A 23,626-nucleotide genomic window follows, 5' to 3' on the forward strand; every position below is an offset into this window, starting at 1 on the left:
AGTGAAAACTGCTTAGGAAAAAGCAACGTGTGCTATGAAGGCTTTACCTCCATAGAAAAATTACTTCTGTTATGTAATTGTTATATCAATAATATAATTAAATCTATGACATTACTGTTCAATCTGAAAATATGGGAGGAACAAAATATGGTGTTTCTTTCCCATCCCTCCTCCAATCAACCATAAGATGTAAATAATAAAAGAATACTTTAAGTACTTATAAACTGGTGGATAATTCCACAATAGTTTGAGTAAGTAAAAAGCTGATACTTTCATCTAACAGTATATCAGAACAAATTAAGCATCCCTGTATACCTTACAAGGTACAAGACATGTTGCTAGAAGCCAGACAAATCATGATTATCTAAAATTCAGAGAATACCAGGAATCTTTGACTTATTTCTCTCTATTTAAGCAGGATTTAAAGACTCTATTAAGAAGCATGTTTTACTCATTTTTCTATCCCTCACACTCAATAACTGTCGAATTTAATTAAATGTCAGAAGCAAGTCTTGAGTTTATTGAGATTTAGCTCAAAGACTGATACGGTACAGCTAAGCAAAAATTAGATTTTTTTTTAAAGTTCTGTAAATATTCTATAAAAGCTCTCCATACATTAAGTGTAACCTCTTCATCTCTGCAGGTATAGGTGAGGCAAATTCATGTGTTAATAGTATGGTTTATACAGTAGTCCCCAAGTCTGACTGTACGACAGAATTACCTGGGGTAGAAGGATGGTAAAAATTCAAGTCCCAGGACACCATCCCCAGCAAGTTTAGAACCTCAGATGGTTCTAAGAACTCATATTTGGGGTTCACTGGTGGAGACGAAAGATCCCTGGACCGACAAGGGAGTTCTGATACCTGCTGCACCACAAAGTAATCACTTGACCTTGAGCAGCACTCAGTCTGCTAGTCCTTTATTCATCCTGCAAGCACTCATGGAAAATGAACTATTATCCTCTCTGAGTTTCAACTTCCTCATCTGCAAAATTAGGCCATTGGAATGGATGATCTGAAAACTCTTCAGCCTCTGATTCCACCCTATAATCTACACTGTAATCTTTCTACTTGCATTTGTCATATGGAGCCTTATAGAAAGTAATTGTGCATCTTTTTAAGGTCCCCATTGAATTAAATTCAGCAAACATATATTGAAAAACATATTATAACCAAGCATAGCACAAGATCCAAGCACTGGAAATATGTTGGGAAAAACCTGAATCTTGCTTTTTGTATTCTAAATTCTCAATAAATATTTTTGAGGGAATGAACGAAAGAAAGAATGGACAAGTAGACATTGCTTCCTAGTTGAGTCTCAATTTCCTCAACTAAAAAAAAATCTGTGTACAAAAATTACCTTTTAAACTAGGGATATAAAAAAGGGTTTTATTTTGAAGCTAACTGTGGATGATTGAGAACTGTGTTGGAAGAACTATGCTACTGAACCCAGGAGAAAAGATACTACAGTCAATTAGCAATGTCTAGACATATTTGTCAATCCTGTTGTAAACATAAACCCTTCAACATTTAAAAATATATATTGCAAGACTTTTGGCTGCCAAGCACTGCTCTAGGCTCTGGAAATACAATAGTGTCCTGTTAGTAGGTGAGACTAAGAATAAATGTGTAAACAATTGAATAAATGAGATAATTTCTGATAGTCATTAAGTGGCATAAAGTAAATAAAACGAAGCAATAGGATAGAAAGTGAGAGGAGAAGAGTGATACACTGGCTAGAGAAGCCCTTCCTGAGGAAATGACACTGGAACTAAGGCCTAAATGAAAAGAAGCAGCCAGTCACTAAAAGATCTGAGGTGGATACCAGCCAGAGGAAACAACTAACACCAAGGCCTCTGTGAGGGGGCACCCTTTATGTGCTCAAAGATGGCAAGAAGGCCCATGGCTAGAGTGTGAGGAAGAATGGGACAGGTGATACTAGATGATACCAGAACAGGTTCACCCTTTACGTTTGCAGGGCCAGACCCACTCTTCCCCATTTTGCTTTCTACCTCCAGACCCTCATCCCATGGAAAGCCTTGCACACACGTGTGTGTACACCTCTACTTGCTTTCCAGGCTCCATCAGAACCTCTGCTGGTGAAGTCAGGCATCTATAGGTTTTAAGGCTCCCCAGAAGATTCTAATGTACAGCCCTAAGCAAAAAAGTGAAGATTTAATATAAAAACAGAAGAGGGGCTGAGTCTATGGCCCAGAAAATAGTAAGGAAAGGGAATGTAATAAAGTCAAAATAATGTTTGGGAACATCTGGGCACAGAATACAATCCCAAATCACTAACCTCTTTCCTAGGATAAATAAAGAATATCTCTTCCTCACAGCCTCACAACTCTGAGAAACAAGTCCTATTTTTCAAAGATCAATTTATTTCAACTAACATTTGCAACCTATGTGCAAGGAGTCTTAATAGGTGCTATAAGAATCACAAAAACAATAAAATGGATCCTACCCTCAAGAAAGTTACAATCAGGACTACAAACATCTACTTCCAGCCTCATGATCTTATGGACATGGCTTGAACCTCACCACTTCCTTCCTAGTGTCATCCATTTCAGATTTCAACCTTGCAGAGAATAGAAGCCTTTACTTTCTATAAACCAAGATTATATAAGTGTGCTTAGGAAATGATAGTGATGATGATTAAAGATGATCATCAGGGACTTTCAGGAAACACATGTTATACATGTGTTCATAGCTATAAGCAAATAAAATTTTTAAAATAGAAATAAACTTTGATGTCCTGCAACTGGCCCGTGCAGGACTGGCTCTCCCCTCTTGGCCCCTCTGCCCACCTTAAATGCTTATCTGATAATCCTGAGGTAATAACTGAAAATAGGTTTTAGTGCTACACTTTCCAAAGATACTACCTTTTACCAGGAGCTTATTAAACACTCAAAATGCCCCAGGTGAAAAGTAGTTAAGGGAGGGGAATTATATGGCACCTCCTTTTTTCCCCCTACCAAATTATTCTATGCCAGCTCTGAAACATATCATATTTACAAAGAGAGGAAAGGTCACTACCAAGAGAAGCTAACCAAAGTAGAATATGCCATATCACACAATCACCTTATTAGCCTATATGTACATACATATGTATTTCACTGAATTCTTACTATTGCCAGTCATTATCTTGTTTAATCCCATGAGAAATAAATATAATTATAATGTCCAGTTTACAGATTGAAGGAGTGAGATTTAGAGTGGTTAAGTGACTTGCCTAAAGTCACAAAGCTCAAATATGACAGAGATGGGAAAAGAAGCCAGGTCTGTCTAACTCCAGAGGCCTCCCTCCTAACCACGAATCTCCCTCTTTAGACACACCCTTCGTGTTTTGCCTCTACTTGAACACTAACTACAAACAGAGGATTCAAAATTTAAAAGGCTGATAGTCCCATCGGTAAGCCAAAGTAAGAGGTACACTTCTCCCAGGAAGGGATGGTCATACTACTCTATTACAAAGCCGTAGATTCCATGAACCCCTATTCATAGAATCCTAGCTTCTCAGGTCTTTGGGCTCATTCAGTCCAACTCCACTTAACACCAGAATTCCTCCTACAACAATCCAAGAATTTCACAAACATGTGCCCATAATCACACTAGAGACCAAACAAGAGAGGATAGATTCCAAACGAACTAACACTCTACTGGAAAATCAATTGGCAGTGTGTGCTTTCTGCTTTTGAGAATGAGTCAGTTCAGAGCATTTGTTAAATTTAAAAATGTAGTAAACTCCCCAGGACTAAAGCCCTAGAAATTTCCAGAGAAAATAAAAACTTTCTTCCCCTTTGCCCACTGAAAAATATCACTTGTTTTTAGAAATATAGGTATGTTTTGTTTTTTTGTTTTTTTATTGTAGGATTTTTCTGGACACACACAAAAAGAAGACATGTCTTTTTATCATCATTTCCAGGAGTTACAAATTTGAAGGTTTTCCAAGAAGTATCAGGTTATGCTTTAAAATAAATCAATATGTAGCCACCTTCATGCTCTGCTAATATCTGCCTCTGCCTGTCCTACAGCCAAACAGGGGCAAGCTTTAGTGTGGAATAACGCTCATTTCAGAACATGAAAAGGACTAAAAAGGAAGCGCTGGCGTGCATTTATTTTATCCTTTTGTGAAGTAATGGGCTGGGATATGTGGTCCTCCTGGTTGAGTAGGACAGGTATATTGGATACAACATGACTCGAGGACCTGATTTTTTTAAAGATATCATCTGACTCATACTAATACAGTCTAGGCTCTGGTTGTTTACATTTTCCTTACTCATTTAAGTAGGAATTCAAATGTTGACAATATCTAGCCCAAAAGTCATAAGCCTGTTACGTACCATAGCGCCTTATCATACAGATTACATAGTGGTCAGACACTTGGAATGAGACTCACTCACTCATTCTGACCCTGTGTCTGTCATTTTCACCTGTGTGACTCAGAAAAACATTTTTAATTTTTCCAGAATAGTAACAGTACCTAACTTATAGGATTATTAGGGGGATCAAATGAAGTAATATACATAAAATCACAGCACAGTGCCTGGCACACAATAAATGCTCGATCAATGGTACTGGCATTGTTACTAGTTTTCAATAATAACAGACATCTAGGTCATATTACTATTTATGAGTAGAAGGCGGTGGGTCAGATGGTGGGAGAAGGTCAAAGGTTAAGCAACTAACAGTCTATAAACCAGATGAGCATCAGTTGTACCATAAAGACTAACTTCTCTCAGCACATTCAGGAAGTACCTAAACCTAAACCAGGTTTATGATAATCTGAGGAGAACTGTATTAGTTTCTTAGGGCTGCTGTAACAAAGTATGAAATAAGTGGCTTAAATAACAGAAACCTATTATTCTAAGTCCAGTATTAAGATGTCAACAAGGTTGGTTCCTTCTGAGGGGCATGGGGGAGAATTTGTTCCATGCCTCTCTCCTAGCTGGCAATCTTTGACATTTCTCAACTTGTAAATGTATCATCTGAACTCTCCCTTCATCTTTACACGGTGTTTTCCCTGTTTGCCTGTCTCTCTCTAAATCTAAACTTCCTCTTTTTATAAGGACATCTATCATATCAGATTAGGGCCCATCCTAATGATTTCATTTTAACTTGATTATCTCTGCAAAGACCTGATCTCCAATTAAGGTCACATTCTGAGGTACTGGGTATTTAAGATTCAAGACTTTTGAGGGGGATACAATTCAACCCAGAAAAAAAAAAGATATGCCCCAAAATAGGAATTATATTTGAAAATTTTTTGGAAGATATGCATTTTAATATAGTTTTTTCTTGAACCACTCAAAAATGCAAGAGAAAACATGTTGTAAACTATTAAGTATGACACTTGTGTCAAGGTGGCACTATTATGGCAGAAGGAACCTATATCTCTTCATAAAAGTAAGGCATTGTTGGTTTTTCAATATATCCTTCTTAGAGAAATAGGAAGCCAAAGGTTTCCAGCATCATGGCCAGCCCAAATGCCAATTAGATTACCTTGTAACAGACCACCATTTGGTTTTTCATTCAACATGTATTAATCAAGTACTTACTTGGTGCTTGACACCCTGTCAGACCTTACAGAGGTATGGAGGAAATCTAAAATACGGTAAATGCTGTAAAAAGTGTTTTATCTGCTTGTGAAGATATGAATTATGTTTCTTGCTTTGTTTGCCTTAAGAATTATGGGACAATATCTCTAGTGGATCCAGAATGTGTGTTCTCTAAGGCCAATTTCCGGGAATCCTTGCATTATTAAGGAGTGACATAAGGTGTGATCTTGTCATGTCAACAAGGGTGGCTTCAGGGCTAGGTGTCATATGGAAATATGCCTGGCATATGCCATCTTTCACATGTAAGACAATTCACATTTTTCATCAAGTGCTATTCCCAAAGGTTACAACTATTCTTCTAGTTTAAGATTTGGCCCCTATATGGATGGGCAATAATCCTCAATCCAATGAGTTACAGAGTGAATTCTACCTTAGATAAATGCCACGGAGAAATATGCGGCAAAAGGCAGAGAACACAACCTCCCCATATGCCGAAGTGAATCAAAGTTATCCGTGCGTGATGCCAGAGGGGACAGCAGCTTTGGGTGACAGGTGGCACGCCTCTCCGCCAAGAAGAAGGCATTACTCCTGGCAGTTTTTTTAACTGAGGCATATGACCTAAGTAGTGGCATTTCACAGCTGAGAAACCAGCTTGTAATATGCCTTTTGGTTCACTGAGAGGCGGCCCACATGTCCACAGAGGCCGCATCTCTAGCTGTAAAACGTTGCAATGCATTCTTCTTACAATCAAATATTTATATTGCTAAGAAAATGTAAATGGACTGTATGATTAATGACATATTGCCAGACAAACAAAGAAGGTGGCTTCCCTGCAAAGGTATCACTTTCAAGCACAAATGCCTAAAGGAGGGGAAAAGGACCAGAAAAATGAGTGGGCAGGAAAAGTTAAAAATAAGACCCTATTCATCATTCTTCGGTAGAAATTTGCAAAAGAGGGTCCACTCTATTTGACTAAATTAACAGATGGAAGACAAATTCAAACTCTGACATTCTCAGCACTCTGACACCTGGGTCTAATGTTCAAATCAACTCTTCCACAACTCCACACCCTCCCCTCATCCTCTTCTCATCCATGCCCCACTGATGTGGCAATAATTATTTCTCTCTCTCTCCTTCTGGACCATAAGCAATGGCAGGAGCTACAGAATATCCATAAAGTTTGGACACACAGACAATATTATTTTACTGTATAACAATATGAATATATATTCATATATATCTTTTTTACTATAAATAAAATAGCTGATAATTTATTATGGATGCTTCCCTACGTCACCAAACTTAACATCTGCAATCTGGATTCATTTTTGATACCTGATGCCTAGCACACTGCCGGATGATTAGTAGGATCTTTATTTCTTGAATAAGTGAATGAACTGGTTGGCTTATTGATATAAAGCTGACACTTGCCCTTCAAGGCAAAAGAGAAAGATTAAGGATGGAAGAAAATTAGAGAGTAGGCAGAATATATGAAGGTAAATGATTTGGAGATGCTTCAGGGCTTAGAGAGAGCAAAAGCTGGGCTGCAGTGAAAGTCTTTCCTCTGTATGCAACCTCAGGTAAGTCATCCAATTTTTCTTTTCAAATCAGGGACTTAGATAAAGGTTTCCTTCAATGAAAGCTCTATCATTCTAAATAAATGCTAAATAGAAGTGATTGCTTATAACTTTGGGGGAAAAGCAGGAGCCAGGAGGCAGTTATTAATAATTAAAGGGAGAAAATAATAATATAAGCTATGGTATAATATAACGCAACTAGCTATATTTATATGAAACTTTACAGTTTCAAAAGCACTTCCACATCAGTTCATATGAACCTCATAGGAGGCCTAGAGGAAAGGCATGCCTGACCTTTTACAGATGAGAATGAAGAATTAAAGTGGTTTGTTGACTTGTCCAAAGTCACATGGGTAGCCGATGGAGGAAGTGAGACCAAACCCTGTTCCTCCCACTCAGTACACTTCCTACTGCATGTGGGGGCTACAGGGAATATTAGTACTGGACACCAGTATTCATAAAAAGGAAGAAAATGAGAAAAATATAACAACTTGAGAGTTTTAATTGACAGTAAATGCAGTGATTTTCCTTAACAATTAGAAAGGTGAAAGGCAAAGAGGGATATTAATAAAGAAGAGTTTACCCAAGAAACATGCAATTAATTGGATATGTTCTTTGCTTTATTCCACTGTTATAAGAAAGAAGCGAACAAAAAGAAAAATTATTTATGAAGAATTTAGTAACAACCAAACACTTTCAAGGTTGTTGGTCCTTGGAAACTGAATAGTCTACTATCTTGTTTCATTTACACTGATAGGGCTAGGCAATGAGAAATGATGTGAAGCCCTGCAAGCTCTTAAATCATCAAACCTCTTACTAAGGCAGAAAAAGGGACTGAAACAACCCTCCTCACTTAATTCAATTAAACAAATATTTATTGAGTGTCGGCTGTGTGCAAGGCACTGTTCTAATTGCTGGAGATACATCAGTGAACACAACAAAACAAAGAACCCACACTCCAAAACTTTACCTTCCATCAGGGGATATATTCTATTGGGGCAGAATATTCTAGTAGGAGAAGGCATACATGTAACGAGAAATTTGATTAACTACAATGCTACATTCAGCAATTACTCAGGCTAGTTAATGCATAGTTCTAAAAATCACTGAATGTAAGAAATGAATAGATAAATGTCTTTAGTATCATTTCCTAAATATGTACATTTTAAAAGCCATTTTTTGCCTGTTTCAGGAGCATAGAGTATTGCCTTGAGACATGTATAAATGACTCTGAAGGAAATAATTCATAAACCATCACAGTGCACTAGCATAAAATGTATATATTATCAGAAGGGGCTTCCAGAGGTTCTACCCAAATTGTGGTACATGGACCAGCAGTATCAATACCACCTGAGAGCCTAGTAGAAATGCGGACCCTCAGGTCCATCCCAGGACTCCTGAATCAGAATCTGCAATTTATCGAGTTTGCAGGTGATCTGCATGCACACTAACGTTTGAGAAGCACTGCTCTAGTGCATGCTTCTGCACCTAGGAGAGCCTAAAAATAATCTTCTGAAAAGGAGAATATAAGCACTTCAAAAAGTAATCATTCACTCAATATTGTTTTTTATTTTTAAGAAGTCGCTTCTTTTCAAGTAAAATTTTACTTTTAAAATGACAGATCAAGGATATTATATACTAAGCTTTCCTTTGGCATGTACCAACATAGAAGAAAAAATGAAATTTGCCTTTTCACGGTTTCAAATCTACCATAGCTAACCAAAAACAAAGGGTAGTTCATGCTTCACATATATTAATGCATAGGGCCTCCCTCTACACTGTGATTAAATGACCATCTTCCCTAACAGGTATAAGAGACATAGGGTCTTTTGGATGTTTCATCCTACATCAAGCTTAGTTTCCCAAGGAATTATGGTCTGGCAGGCACATGATGAGAACACCAGGAAAAGTTAGGAAGTGGGTAGAAAGCAGGCTGCCTATCCATTTGTCACCAAACAGTCACTTTATAAACAGATTTATCTTTTCCTAAGAATAAGAAGAGGGGAGAACAGGAAAGGAGGCTGTTGAAAATTCACAGAGGCACAGCAGCCCTACTCAGCGCTGACCTCGGAAAAGAGAGAGCATGTTTCACCCACAGTACACACCCTGCCAAAATGGGGCAAGATACCCCAGCACGGCCACTGAGCAGACCCAGAACAGACCAAAAAAAGGAAAAGACAGCAGTGAGCAGAGAATCCGTGAGCCAGAGGAAGGCCTTTTTCACTAAGTTGAAGGAGTATGATTCTCCTCTGGTCCATGATCAACGCTCAAAGATTCTTCTGTCACACTGAACATACAAGAAATTTTTCTTCCATCTTTCGCATATTCAGCTATGAGTGTAACATAACCTCCCGACCTTCTACATTTAAGAAAACCTCTCAGCCTCTATTACTGTCTGTTTCATAACATACAGAAACTTCAGTAGGGATCTGTATCTACATTAGAGGCACTTTCATTTATACATGTGTGTATTAATATCCTCATTCCTCTTAAAATGGAGTTGAGGGGTTTTGCAATTATAGAAAGTAAAGAATAATGCTGTTGAGGTAAGGTGGAAGACGCTAATATCCACGCAGATAAACTAAACATTTTCTGTGCTTGAGCATCAAATTTAGGTTTGAGCTTCCTGGCAGGCAAAGCGAAAAAGGGAAAACGCAATACTCTCATTACCATTTAAGATGAAACATGCCAGTTCTTCAAGAGAGAAATTATTTCATCATATTTAAAGTCTAAAAAGAATTGTTAACAACGGACTTTATACAAGGGGCATTGAACAACATAATAATCAATATCTTCAACAACAAAAAATGTGAAAATTATAAAGCATTATTTACATTTCCAATTCTTGTTCTGACCTTTAAGAAATGAAAAGGGACAGTATTAAAATGCAATTTAGAAAATGCAATTCTTTAGGAAGAGTAAATAGAGTTAGGTATTTGGTATTCTGGAAAACTAATTTATGCAAAGTGGTTGATAGTGATCTCTTAGACAATATTTTTAAGTTACAGTTCCCTCATCTGGCCTTGTGACAGGAGCTGGATAAAGGATAATTCTAGGCTATGATCTCTGGTGATCACCTGGTATCCTATGTAATTAACTAGAGAAATATTCTGGTGTTTTGGACATTGGGCTAGCAGGTGGCCAAGTTAATGAACTGCTATGAAAGCTGAGACTCCTCCCTTGTATCTGGGGCTTATACACTACTGGAAAGAATATCAAAACAGTATAAACTGACACTACTAGAAATTCGTAGTTTCTAGTAACAGTTGGGTCCTCTAAAAATTTGCTCTACTTGTGTTTGACCTACTCCCTATCCCTTTCCATCTGCCTCATTGAATAATTGAGAAAACAAAGGTTGCCCCTTCTTTTCTCTCCTTCCCCAAACTTAACAGTACCATCACCCAGGGGAAAGACTTCTCCCATTCGTGTGGCCCAGCCATGATTTCTTCTTGCCTCCTCAGCAACTTTGCTTCATCAATTATCTTCAAACTTTCCTTTTCTACCATTCTTTTCCATCATCCTTTAAAGCTGCTTAAGTCTTCTGCATCCCAGAGAATGTTTTCACTTGGAAGTGCATTTCTGTCTAGGTACCATCCTATCTCTCAATTTCCCTTCTCAGTCTCTGGGAACAATGGTGTATACCTGCAGCCTCCACTTCCTCCTGGCCTCTGCCCTTCCGATGGGTTTAGAAATTAAGGGATTCTTGAAGGGCAGAAGCTAAGAGGAATTAGAGGTTACTGGTATGGAGCACTGTTTCAGTAACCCTCCCTTCCCTGTCAGCTCAGTGATATTTGTCACTGTTTTCTTCTTGAAACTTTCTCCTCCCTTGGCTTCTGTGATGTCTGGTTCTCTCCTGGTTCTTCCTCTTTCTCCTCCTAGTTTTCTAACTGTTCCTTCTCCATCCCTTTTCTGGATCCTCTTCCTCATTTTAACCTTCCTCAAAGTTCTGCCCTTAGCTCTCTTCTCTTTTCACTCATATTCTCTCCCTTGGCAATTTCATCTACTCCTGTGGTATTAGCCACAGCCATTTTCTGACAAATCTCAAATCTACCTCCCTTTTCAGATATTTGGCCTATGAGATGACTCAACTTTATTGTCCCATAGATACCTCATACTGAACCAGTCTAAAACTCATGTTTTCCCAATCTGTGCTTCCTCTTTTTATTCCCTATTTAGTTGTATAAAATGGAAACATGGGAGTCATTCTAGACATTTTCCTTGATCCTCAGAGCCAATCAGTCACTAAATCCTAATTTCCCTACTAAATGGCTGTCAAATCCATTCTTTCCTGTCCATTCCCTTTGACACTTCCTTTAGTAAAGCTCTTATCATATCTTGAATAAGTTGATTAAACTGCTTTTTCTCCATCACTCCCCCAACTACCAATGGCCTGTCAACTTGTGTGCTAACTTTTAAACTGACACCTTTTCTTAATCTGTCCTCACCAAAGTTTTCAGGATGTCCTTTCCAATATATAAATCTGATCATGTTTCCTCCCTGTTTAAAATCCTTCACTGGCTTACCAAACTTACAAAATAGAATCTAAATTCCTTGGCTTGTCAAGTCTGTCCATTCATGACCTCAACCTTTCCTGCATTTTCAGTTTGATCCTTCCCCACTCCTTTCCCTGAACATATATTCCAGAATTAGAGATATATTTAGAGTTTCCTGAACATACTTAGTTTTTTCATCAATATTTTTACAATTCTCGGTGTCCTCCTCTGATTCCTCTAACGAAGTGAACTTCAAATGTCACCTCCTTTGGAAGCTTCTATGTGGTTTTCCTCACTTCTTTCCCTAGCCCAGAGAAAGCTGGTCACACCTCTGTCTGTCACCTCTCTAATTCATACATACTCCTATGGTTGCACTTATCAAACTGAATGGTAATCACCATATGGTGAGCTTCCTGATAGAGGGATTATCTATAGTTCATCTATCTCTGGTCATCAATGACTATAGCAGAGGGCCTGGCCCAGAGAAGATGCTCACTAACATTTACTTAATTAAAATAGAGATTTGGAAATGTCTTTTTTCCCAACAGTGTAATACCTGTTGACCAAAAAGTGAAAATATACATTGTATATTTATTTATCCAGGAAAAGGTGATATTATTTGTTTATTGTAATTTGTTTCTACTGTTTCTATATCCTCGAATCACCTGTTAAATTCTATTGTAAACAGTTTCTCCTCTTGAACATACTGTCCACAATTTGTCTACTGATATTTTTTGTTCTATCCTTTATAATGTACAAATTATATAATATGTTAGAGTACCAAAAAGAACAGAGGAAACTGCCTCAGTGTATCCAGCAATAATTGCAGAATAAGCTATACAACCAAAGAGCTTTCACTTAGAGCTACTTGCTATGGATGCAATTGTTATGAAGGAAGAGAATAAGAAGACGAATGTGCTGCTCAGAGTTAGCAAATTAGCAAGATATACCCCTTCTCTCTTTATTTGCACAACCTCACCCCAAGACATTCCTGTATTTACTTCATACAGGCTCTCCTGCACTAAGGACATCTTCTCATTTAAGGTTACAATGGCCTGGTAAGAATAATGAGATCTGACATTTACTGAGCTCTATACACAGAACTGTCTCATTTCATCTGCACAATAACCTTAAGGGATTGTTTTTGGACATTTTTACCCTGATGGCTCTCTAAACATGGTTGATTCCATGAAACTTTGGGTCAGTCCTATCCCTGACCCCTGGAATCCACCCCTGCCCATCCTTTTTTAATTTTCGCATCCTTATTCACTATTCAGCACCCCTGGTTACTTGTTATAGAGATGGTACCACAGAGCTGTCTGAGTGAATGTGGTCTCCCACTCTTGACCACAGACCTCACAGGGATCGAATGTTTCCTTCTTTCTTTTCTTTAAAAAAAAAAAAAAAAAAGTCCTCCTTTGCGGTCTTTATTTTTCTGCACTGAAGGAGCTGGGGGGGAAATGACATATTTATAATCTCCTCAACTAAAGTTTCAAGTGGAGTAGACACTTTAAGCTGGAAATTCATTTTTTCTGAGAAAGGACCTTTATTTCAAGTTGGTAACAAGCACAAATATAGAGGTAGAGTTGCTCAGATCCAGGGGAGAATCAGATCAAATGAGAAAATGCTTGACGCAGACTTTCCAGGGGAATGTGGAGAGCAGGTGAGTTGGAAGCAAGAGAAGTTAAGTAGGCTTGTATTGTTCAAGAGCTTTTTGGTGTTTAAGAGAACAGTGCTATGAGTTCTTGGTGAGTTCAAGGTGCCAGACTGTGGACAGAGTGGGTGGGCTGCTGAAGTGAAGGTGAAGGACACAGAGTTGAGATCAACAACCTATGAGGGCAGGTATCAATGGGTCACACACATGAATGCTGGAATCACCCAAGAGTATTGAAAGGAAGACTCTCAGCAGTGAGAATGAGTTTTCAGTGACAGAAGAGTCTCCTGCAAGCTGCTAAATGACTGCAGCAATGTTGGGAAGAACATAGCTGGGCCAGATGATATAAACCTACCTCACAGGAGAGAGGAATGCATGTGGGTGGCCCATGTGATTTAAAAATAAACAATCAATAGATCCTTGGGTTAGGAAAGTATCTAACACAAATTTGAATAAGTCCTGGCTTTGTTACTAATGAATGTTATGGTCTTAGGCAGGTCATTTTATTTCCCCGGGCCTTTGTTTTCTCATTTGCAACATGAGAAAGGTTCCTAAAACCTATAGCACAAGCTGAACTTTTATCTTAACCATGAATTGCATTTGTATTTTATGTTACTAAGTTTTAGATTCAAAAGTCTTCACCTTATTAACTGATTTCATGTACGTGTTCAACTTTCATCAGCTAAGAAGGGCTAACTGATGGCAGTTTAACAAAAGCAAATGAAAGCTAGTTATACATACTGTTTCCTTGTTCTCTGAAACACTGCTGTGAGTAAATAACATGGTAGTGATTATCATTCCCATTTTATAAATAAAACTGAGATGAATGTATATTATTTCCCATAGTCTTTTATGTATTTATTCTTTTAAGTGATTAAATGTACTTTCTGTAACCCGTAAGCCTTTAACTACCTATATATTTCTATGTCTCTTCCAACAGACTATAGTACCGTTGAGGACAATAATAATAACAGTAATGAAATAATAATAATAATTTTTATTATTATTCTTTTAATTTATGTGTTCCTAGTGCCAAGACCAATGCCTGACACATAGCAGATGCATGAATTTATCAATGAATAAAAGGTCATGTCTTCATTAGAAAGCAAAATAAGTTACTTGGCAAAAAAAGAAATGCTCTCCAAAATCTTCTTGTCCTTCAATTGCCAATTAAGGCTTTTATCTGAATCATTTAGATAATTGCCTTGAATCTTCAATTTGTTGGCCATGAAGTAACTAAAATAGATGATCCTAAATTCGATAAATGATCGTTTCTGATCACCAAGTTTCTGCTTAAGCCAATACTCTTCATAAAAACATTAATGCTGTATTTGGTACCACAATGCCTTAAGTTTAAGAAAGCAAAACTTCCCATGAGACTGAAGAAAACTAAAATTATAATTTTTCATGAAAATTAAAATTTAAAATGTAGACATTTATAGAAGACAATTAAGCATGAAAATTAGTAGAACTTGCACACATAAAGTACATAAATATTTCTATGTAAGTTTAAAATCTAATGATAGCTCTTTGATGGATAAGACAGCTACATCATTTTGACAAGACTTTATGTCTCAGCCTGACTCTGATTTTCAACTACAGCTTCTCTGAAAACTGACAACCTCTCCTACTGAGATGTTGCTTCCAAAATAATATCAGAACAGCATGCACTATGAGCTGATTTTTTCAGCGGCTGTAGGTGCTTACTAAACTATTGTGTCCTCAGCTATGGTTTCCCAGCCCTCTGTGGTCTCACTACAGGGCACGCTGAAAATATGGCTTCTGACAAATTTCTTTATGATGACACCACTCCAGCCACCTCCCAGAAAGTTATTAAAAATCCATAAACCCATCATTATATATTAGCTCCATAGATCACCAGGAGAAAAAATTGTAGTGTTTAAAGAGGAATGGCAACTGCCAAGCCACATGATAGAAATACAAAATAGATGTTGCCATCACCATCTACCCTATGCAGGCCAGCTACTTGTAAAATTTGTTCCAAAGCAAATGAAGTCACAGGGTGATTGATGGTATGGCAGAAGAATCAAGAAGAGTTCAAGATTTCTCAAAATAATAAAGGTGTCTCGTTTTTTCATCTTTGTATTTCACCTTAATCCTTTGTACATAGAACCTGTTAACTAAATACTGATTAAATAACTTAGAAAATGGCTTAATAAGTCTAGTCAATATAGAAAAAATAACAAAGACAGAAACTCAAAAGTATGACAATCTGGGCATTTTTGATAAGAGTGAGTGACTTTATGTTTTTCAACAGGCTTCAAGATTACCACTGTATCCCAGCATATGTAACAGTTGACATTCACAATGATTACTTCGTATATTCAAGAAAAGTTCCTATTAAATTCAGCACTCTCTTTAAAAGATGCCAGGGAACTATATAATATAATTTGCAAAGACCACCTTGTAACATGTTTAAAGTGTAAAAGGTTGGAGTTTAAAGAAGTCAACTCTCAAGTACCCAGGTTAGTCAGTCAAGAGAATCAAGGTTCTCGGTAAACAAGGTAGGATGCGAACATTTTTTTTAAATCACAAATAGGGTAACTTATGACTGTGCCTGGATTTATTCTGTCCAGACACCCACTCTTGCTAGTAATGTATGTGCTCTTAGCCAAAGTTCACATCAAGTTGAACATATTAAATCTAAGTCCATGTTGTTTAAACATAAAGAATCGTGATTTTAAAACCTACTTATTGCAGGCCTGTTAATTACAGCAAAATTCTCCTGGTCCTTCAGGATTGCAAAACTGAAGATATCTTTGACTCTTTGTCTCTAACTCTTTGGTACATTGAATTCTCCTATAAAGTATTCCTTTGAAGTACTTTTATTCTTCCTAATTATTTTAACAGCCTAGTACCTAGAATTCTACAAACATAAACTTTCATGGCTAGTTTTCTCCCTCCCCATCCAATGTATCTTCCCTATGCATTTCAGTAAGAATTCACTTTCTTTTAATTATCTTTGAATCATATCAAACTCTGCTTTGACATTTCTTTCTTAAAATCAAAACTCTTTGGTTCATGCTTCAAGATTCTCCATTATTTGTCCTTCATATCGATAAACAGTCATGGAATCACAGAATATAAGAACCCACATTTGAGTTGCTGTCTTTATTATTAGCTCCCAGCCCACACTCTCCACTCCAGCCAAGAAGATCTGCTTATTTTATTCCCCATGGGGACATTCTTACTACTGCTTTTATCTTTTACAAATGCCATATTAAAAAACTAATCAAAATTCCCTTTTCTCCAGCTTTTTTCTAGCTAATTACACTCACCAATATTTTCTTTCAGTGTTCCCTAAACACATATAAACTCATGTTTCTAAATGTCTATACTGTAATGATTTGTTTTTACTCATTTTACATGTGTTCAAACTGTAATCCCTTTAGAGTGTAAAGAACTTAGTAACTGAGACCAAGTCTTCAAATTTCTTATAAACAGTTTTTGGGATAGTAAATTTTTTACTAGAGTTGTAAACGTGCTGTGATAATTTTTCTACTTTTATGCTATTTATTTATTTATCTATAAAGTGGTATAGTATGTAATGAAAAAACTTACTGTCAAGGAAATTCATAACAGGCTGAGTGACCACCCAGATTAGTAGTTTTCTGGTAATGGGCTATGGGAATTTACACTTGACTCTCTCTTACTCAGTTTTATCATATATAGTCAAATCTTGAGGACACAAAGCTGGGATGCTAAGATGAATTAAGTAATCAAAGTCCCACAACTTATTGATAAGGCAGATTTAAGCTAAAAATTCTACATTTAAAAGGAAACAAAAAACAAAGTCTTCCTCTTAGAATAATAATAATAACAACAATATTAAAAATTACCCAAGCATAAAAGAAAGGAGATGTAGCCTAGTATCAGCTCATATTTTTAAAAAGACTTTTGGATAATAACTTACCTAAGATCTACTTGAGTTATCTATGATTATAAGGGAACTAAAACTTAGAATATATGGGTGAAGGAACTGGTGAGGTACAGCATAAAAGAGAGAGAGTTCATTGATAATAAATATCACATGGAAGAGAAATTTGAAGTGTTTGGATGATTCCCAGTAGTCGATAGAAACTTCAGGGAGTCAGGTCATTAAACAGAAAAACTGACTAATAGGTGAAATTCTGCCTCTGAATTTAAGTTGTATATTCTCCAACTCTCATTAGAAATCCTAATCATAATTAGGAAACTTAGAGCATATGGGAACGACTTCTGGGCAAAGATGTAATAATGGTGTTTTAAGCATCTTTAACTGGTTGGCCTAAATAAACTTTCAAGACATTCTACTCCTTATATTGTGATCAAACAGAACATTTATTAAGGTGACTTACTGTGAAAATAGTTTGGAATCGAGATAAGAACAGTATAAAGAAATTTTCTGGTGCATATATAGAAAAACATGATATTTAGTAGAAATAAAATTCTTATATGTAATTGCATTAGCTAAAGTAATAGTTAACTGATGTTCTTATGATTTAGGAGGATTTTCCTCTGATGCCTTTAGACTTTTAGAGTGTTTTATATCAAATAGAGCAAAGCTTCTAAAAAGAAAAAGATCAGATTTTGAAAAGAAGCCAAAGAAGGCCAATCTCATGTAAAGTGTAAGCAAACGTCCAAAAAAAAAGGTGCACCACAATGAAAACATAACTGTAAACAAAAGCATACAGCAGCATCACTAAATCCCTTATCATATACTCCTCTGACACTATGAGACAAAATATTAAGGGAGAAAGGTGTAAAACAAATGAAAATGTATTCAATCCAAAAACTTAACTTTTTGAAGCTACAAACTCAAAGAATAATCTTTTTGGACTCATCCAAAGCTTTGATTTAATCAACTAGAATTATTTTTTAAGTATTGTTTTCTACAATTTTTTGAAATGATAAATTTGGTTTTTGATGGGGAATCTACATTTTATCAGAAGGATGGAATACAATGTCCTTGGCCGAGATATTCTTCACAGAAGTAGGCTATTTTTGTATTCTATGATTAGCATATTTAAAGACACATGCCAGGTGAGCAGCTTGCTCCAAAGTGCACTCGATTTTTCTTTGTGGACAAGGCTCTGTTGCTTCAGTACCCTCCCTTTGACAGATCCTAATTCAATATTCCTCTCAGGAAATAATCCTGAAAAATTTTCTGGAGAGCCTGTTGCTGGTAACTTCATGTGAACTGATCCTCTTTTTATGTCAGGTAAACTGACAGTTATGACAAGAGGACAAGTGTGGCACAAATGACGTGGTAGAAGATTGAAAAGTATGTAAAAGAATATAACAAGTGAATTCTAACTGATTAAAACAAAACCAGAAAACACCTCCAAGCTTAACTTCAATATAAAGTAAAATAATAAAGGGATATAAAACTGTTGAAAGAATAGGATGCTCCATCTGTGGTTTTAAAGTCAAGCAATAGTAACCACAGAAATGAAGGTATGCTAATCTAGTCACCTATTACTTTTGATGTGAACTATACTAGGCTAACTTCTAATAAAAGAAACTGTGATGATCAACTGACTAGAGAATGGCTAATTCGGAAAGGAGAGGTGAAGGTCACTGGAGGTCCCAGAATTTCTAAACTCCAAATTGCTAATATCCAGACAATCTAGCTTCCTTCCTGAATAGTGCCCAGATGGCAGAGACAACACTGATATGTGGTCTTAGCTGCTTTTTGACAGGGAACTGTCACCAGTGGGTGACCCCATCAGTCTGAAGACAGGAAAATTACTAGATGATGCAAGAAAGTGCCTGCAGGCCAGTACACTATGGGTCCCTGAGAAGCAGGAGGGCAGAACCTCAGAAAAAATAAATTTTCAGTTGGAGCTTATACAAAGGACACTGTTATATTTCTTTGCAGATAGAAGAAAATAAAAGCAATTTAGTTTCCACAGAATTATATCTAATAAGAGAGGAAACAAATTCTCTTTGAGAAGAAATAAGATATATATAAAAGGCAAAGTGAATGGCATCATTTCTTGGTAATAAAACAGACACCAAAGTTAGCTCTGATGCTGTTCTATGAACACAATCTAGTCTGTAATCAACTATTATAATGCTATCGGACATTATCCCTGCCACACAACCCAAGTCAGAAGGCAGAAGGGAACAAAGTAATCCAAACTAACACAAGGGTGGAATTTTAATATCAGCCCTTCCTCAACAAAATTTGTAAACACAAGTCCAATTAATTTTCCAAAAAGACAACTCTAGCTGTCAGAAAGCACTATTAGCAATTATTTTTAGCAAAAGGATGCAACTGGAAAACATATTGAAGGGGGGAGGGAGAATCTTTTCTCCACTCCTCTCCACCCCCAAAATAAAATGACATAATAAAATACAGAAAATAAAACTACCTTGTAAAAATGATGTATTACTTCTTCTTGAAGGAGGTATTTACACTTCTAATATCTATAATCAATTACCTAGCTCATTTGAGGGAGAACTATTAAATAATTAAATAAATCACATTCAATCTACTTTTTGCCATTCCCTTTTAGAGAGATCGCTCTAATGCTGATAATTAACACATTTTTAACTTGTGCTTTCAAGATGGTCCATTTAAGCACTGGAGGAAACTATACTAAACAAAAAAATGTAGGAAATTAACATTAACCATAAAAATGTAAGGAGTTAAAATCTGAACTTAAATCTGTGTCTTAAAAGAGTAATATGTAATTTTGTTGAAAAAGAGGTAGGCAGTTCACTATGAAAAATCAAGATTCAGAAATAGGAGTCAGTTTTTAGAACTCACAACACTGCAACAGGAAGGTTTTTTGTTTTGTTTTTTTCCAAAATCAAAGTCTGAAATTTCTACACAATTTTTGTTTGTCCTAAAAACTCTGCTCCCTTTAAAGTTAAAGCATCAGTTTTCATTAACATAACCATATCACCATTTCAGTAAGAATGCTTCTTAATTTCTGTATCAGACTTCACACCAGCAACTGAATACTGTGTAACTGTTAAAAGAACGTGAAGTCATACCTATGGCCTTTCTGTTAATAATTTGATATTAAGAAATATAAATGCAGCAATACCTTTAAGATTCTCTTCCATATGCCAGCATATACACGTGAATTGTCCTGGACATTAATTCGTAACCTGGGTCTCAATTTCTCTATAAACCTGGGGGAGTTAAAAGTAGATGACTCAAAAGTTTCATTTTATCCAACAATCAGTATAGGGTAAGAGGAGAAGAGTAAAGAAAATCTATATATAATAAATTATTCGAGTATTCATGTCTGTAAGACTCTGTATAAATCAAAGTTTTTAACCTCAGGTAAAATCTATTTCACTTTTAAAAGCTATTTTAAACATGATATCTACTATCATTTTATTAGTAATTTATAATTTGTCTAACTTTAAATTCTAATAAGCAAAGTCATTGTGTTAGAAAACAAACAAACTAGAAACCAAAATTCAAATCCAAGAGGTCATCAGTGCTATTGCTCATAAGACAAGATAATTCTTTGGGAGAGTGAGGGCATATGGACAATTTTAACATATTAAGTAGGAAAAAAATAATAAACTATTTAAATTATTTACTTTTCCTTTGTATCTAAGGAACCCCAGAATTTAAAACATAAGTTTCTGATATATTGAGGGAGATGACTGCATTAATCCAATATTTACAGGTAAGTTATGAATGTGTAAGAAGGGGGCACACCAGAACAAAGAAGCGCCTTCAGCTGTTCATGACAAGATAAAGCTTTCAAGTCCAGTTTAGAGGACAGCAGTTTGCTTTTTGTTTTTTGTTTTTCTAACTGCTCACAATGGATTAGTCTATTAAGCTTGGAAAATCATAGCCCATCACTTAAGGGTAGTATAACACCTTGGGCAAATAAACACAAACTCAGAATATCAGGGCAAACAAATATGTAAGTCCAAAAACTACAACTGGGCACTGTTCATGGAGAGTTTGGTGTCTTTTTGGTTCCTGCTACCCCCGGAAACACCATGGGACAGTTTTCCTACACTATAATTATAGGAGGATGAGGACACAAGGCAATGCCTGAATGGGCATGTACGGAGAAGGGTAAAGTCTCTTCCCACAGTGCTAGAAATAAACAGGAACAACACTATGATCCCAAGCGCACATCAAGCAATGCCCTGGCTTTCTGTGCACTTTTCTTCCCCAAATGCAATGCCTACCTTCCGTGTGGACTGCGGAGACATAGGTCCAATTGTAACGCTTGACTATGTCAAGCATCGCCCTTGCCTGCAAAGTGTCAGAAGGGACAACCCTCAGGAAGTATTTGTACAAAGTTTTGTCACTCAGGTCGATGCTTGTGGCGGAATATGCGATCTGGGGGATGTCGAAGAGCTGGAGCAGGTTCTGCACTTGAATGGCTACGGAGCTGGAGCCCGGGCCGATCACGCCGGCAATGGGCTTCTTAGTCCTGCCTGGGGGGAGGGTCTGGCCGTCAGGCAGGCACCGGTTGAGCCCGTCCTTCTCGTCTCGCATGGAAATCAGAGAGTCCCTGATGAACTCAATGCTCTGCTCCAGAGCCACAGAGGAGTGCCAGCAGGAATCTCGGATCTCACTGCCCAGGGTGATGTTGGGCAGAAGGACCGGGTCCGCGTTGATCTTATCCAACGTGTGGAACATGGCCTCCACCCTCTGGATGCCATACTGCTCCCTGATCTCCCCACACTTCCTCTCGGGGACCTTCTCGGCCGGAGGCTGGTGGTGGACTGAAAAGAGTGCCCCGATGATGACATCTCCGTCCATTCTGGCCACTGAGCGCTGAGACGAGGCTCCTGCCAGCAACAGTTTCCTGCCGGGGCCTCTGGGGAGAAGGGACATCTCCAAAAAGATAGCTGGGAAGAAAACCAAGAGGAGCCGGACCATTATGCTGAGGACGCCGTCCACAGCCGGCCAGCCGCGTTCCCACGCTGGTCCAGCCAGCAGGCTCTGCGCGCTCACAGTGCGGACCCGACGCCTGACGCCTGCTTCTCCCCCCTCGCCAATGCCGCTCGTCCGACGACTCGAGCTTCTGCACCCCCGCCTCCTTCCCCTCCTCCTCCTCCTCCTGGTCCTCCACGACCACCTTTACGCCCTGGCGGCGTCCCTAGGGGAATTCGAGTCCCCCTTCTTCACTGGTGCATCCAGGTAAACTGACCAATGGTACCATGGGAGTCGTGGTGGCTGTGGTGAGCTGGACGCTGCCGGCAAAACAGGAAGGAAATCAAAGCTCCGTTATTACAGGACCGGTGTCAAAACTCTGGGGTCAGTGCTGGTTAAGAGTTGCCCGGTCCATTTCATGATATGGGCTGGAAGGACACCATGATAACGGCTGGAGGGACAGCTTGGGCGGCAGCTCTGGTCAAGGTGTAAGGTGGTGCGTTCGGCCCCCAGTACCCTCCTCCGTCCCGGGAGGCGCAGAGCCTCGCCGACCCGTCCCCTCCTGCAGCTCCAAGTCTCTTCCAGGTCCCCAAATACCCTCACGATTACTGACTTGAGGGGGAGGAGGGAAGAGGGAGAAAAAGGAGCTACGTCTTTCGACCTTAGAGAACTTTCCGGATTTGAAAAGATCAACTTCTTTCCCCAGAAGAAATTTGGAAACTCTTTCATTATGAAGGCGGAAGCGCTACTTCAAAATAAACTCGAACCAGGGGTGCACATTTTACTTTAACTTTGAGGGGTTGAAGAGACCCTAACATACTACCCAAGTAGTAAATATAAATTTGCCAGCTTGAGGAAATCCGTATTAGTTACTAAGGCAACGCCTGGTAAAGTCTCCGCATGTCGGATTTTGGTGCATCCCCCCTCCCTCCCCCCCGCCCAAGAAGTCAGCTTATTGTAGACGTTCAGGGGGAAAGGGTACAGATGAGATAACTTGTTTCCCGCGACCCAGGATGGAGGGAGGGAATGGAGGGGCCCCTGCACTTCCCTAAATCCAGACCTTTGGCTTTTCATAGTTGCTAGAAAGGGAACAGAGGGGAGCTTCCGGGTTGCTCTGGCGGCGGCAGTTCAGCCCTGCCGCCTTCAGAACCCTGGACAGTGCTCGGTCAAGCGGCTGAGGCATTCCTCCGCAGGGCCGTTTGCGGACGCTTTGACCAGCGAGTTGCAATTCTTTAACCCCCAGCCCCCAACCCCGCCAACCCCCGACTTCACTCTTTCAACCCCCCTCCCTGCGTTCTTTACACACACACACACACACACACACACACACACACACACACACACACACACACACACACACCTCCTCGTTTCCCCAATACCCCTCCATCCTCATTCTCCGCCTTGCAGCTAGAGCTCCTCCAGGTATATTCAAACCCTACCACTTAGGGGGCAGAGGCGCCAAATCTCAGCCGCCTG

General features: G+C 38.3%; 1 protein-coding gene across 4 annotated transcripts in view; it reads right to left on the reverse strand.

Annotated features, from left to right (window-relative positions):
• Nucleotides 1-23,626, reverse strand: part of GRM1 (glutamate metabotropic receptor 1) — a 411,742-nt gene that overhangs the window by 347,549 nt on the left and 40,567 nt on the right. For 2 of the 4 annotated variants that reach the window (XM_082405449.1, XM_082405452.1), the window contains one exon: nucleotides 21,457-22,470. In XM_082405449.1, coding sequence (XP_082261575.1) covers nucleotides 21,457-22,156 — 700 coding nt within the window. In that variant the 5' untranslated portion in view covers nucleotides 22,157-22,470. Of the gene's footprint in view, nucleotides 1-20,342; nucleotides 22,471-23,626 lie in introns of those variants that run through there. The other 2 variants (XM_082405451.1, XM_082405450.1) reach the window with 2 other exon arrangements.

The sequence above is a fragment of the Balaenoptera borealis genome (assembly GCF_965194805.1).
Source record: "Balaenoptera borealis genome assembly, chromosome: 9".
Classification (NCBI taxonomy): domain Eukaryota; kingdom Metazoa; phylum Chordata; class Mammalia; order Artiodactyla; family Balaenopteridae; genus Balaenoptera; species Balaenoptera borealis.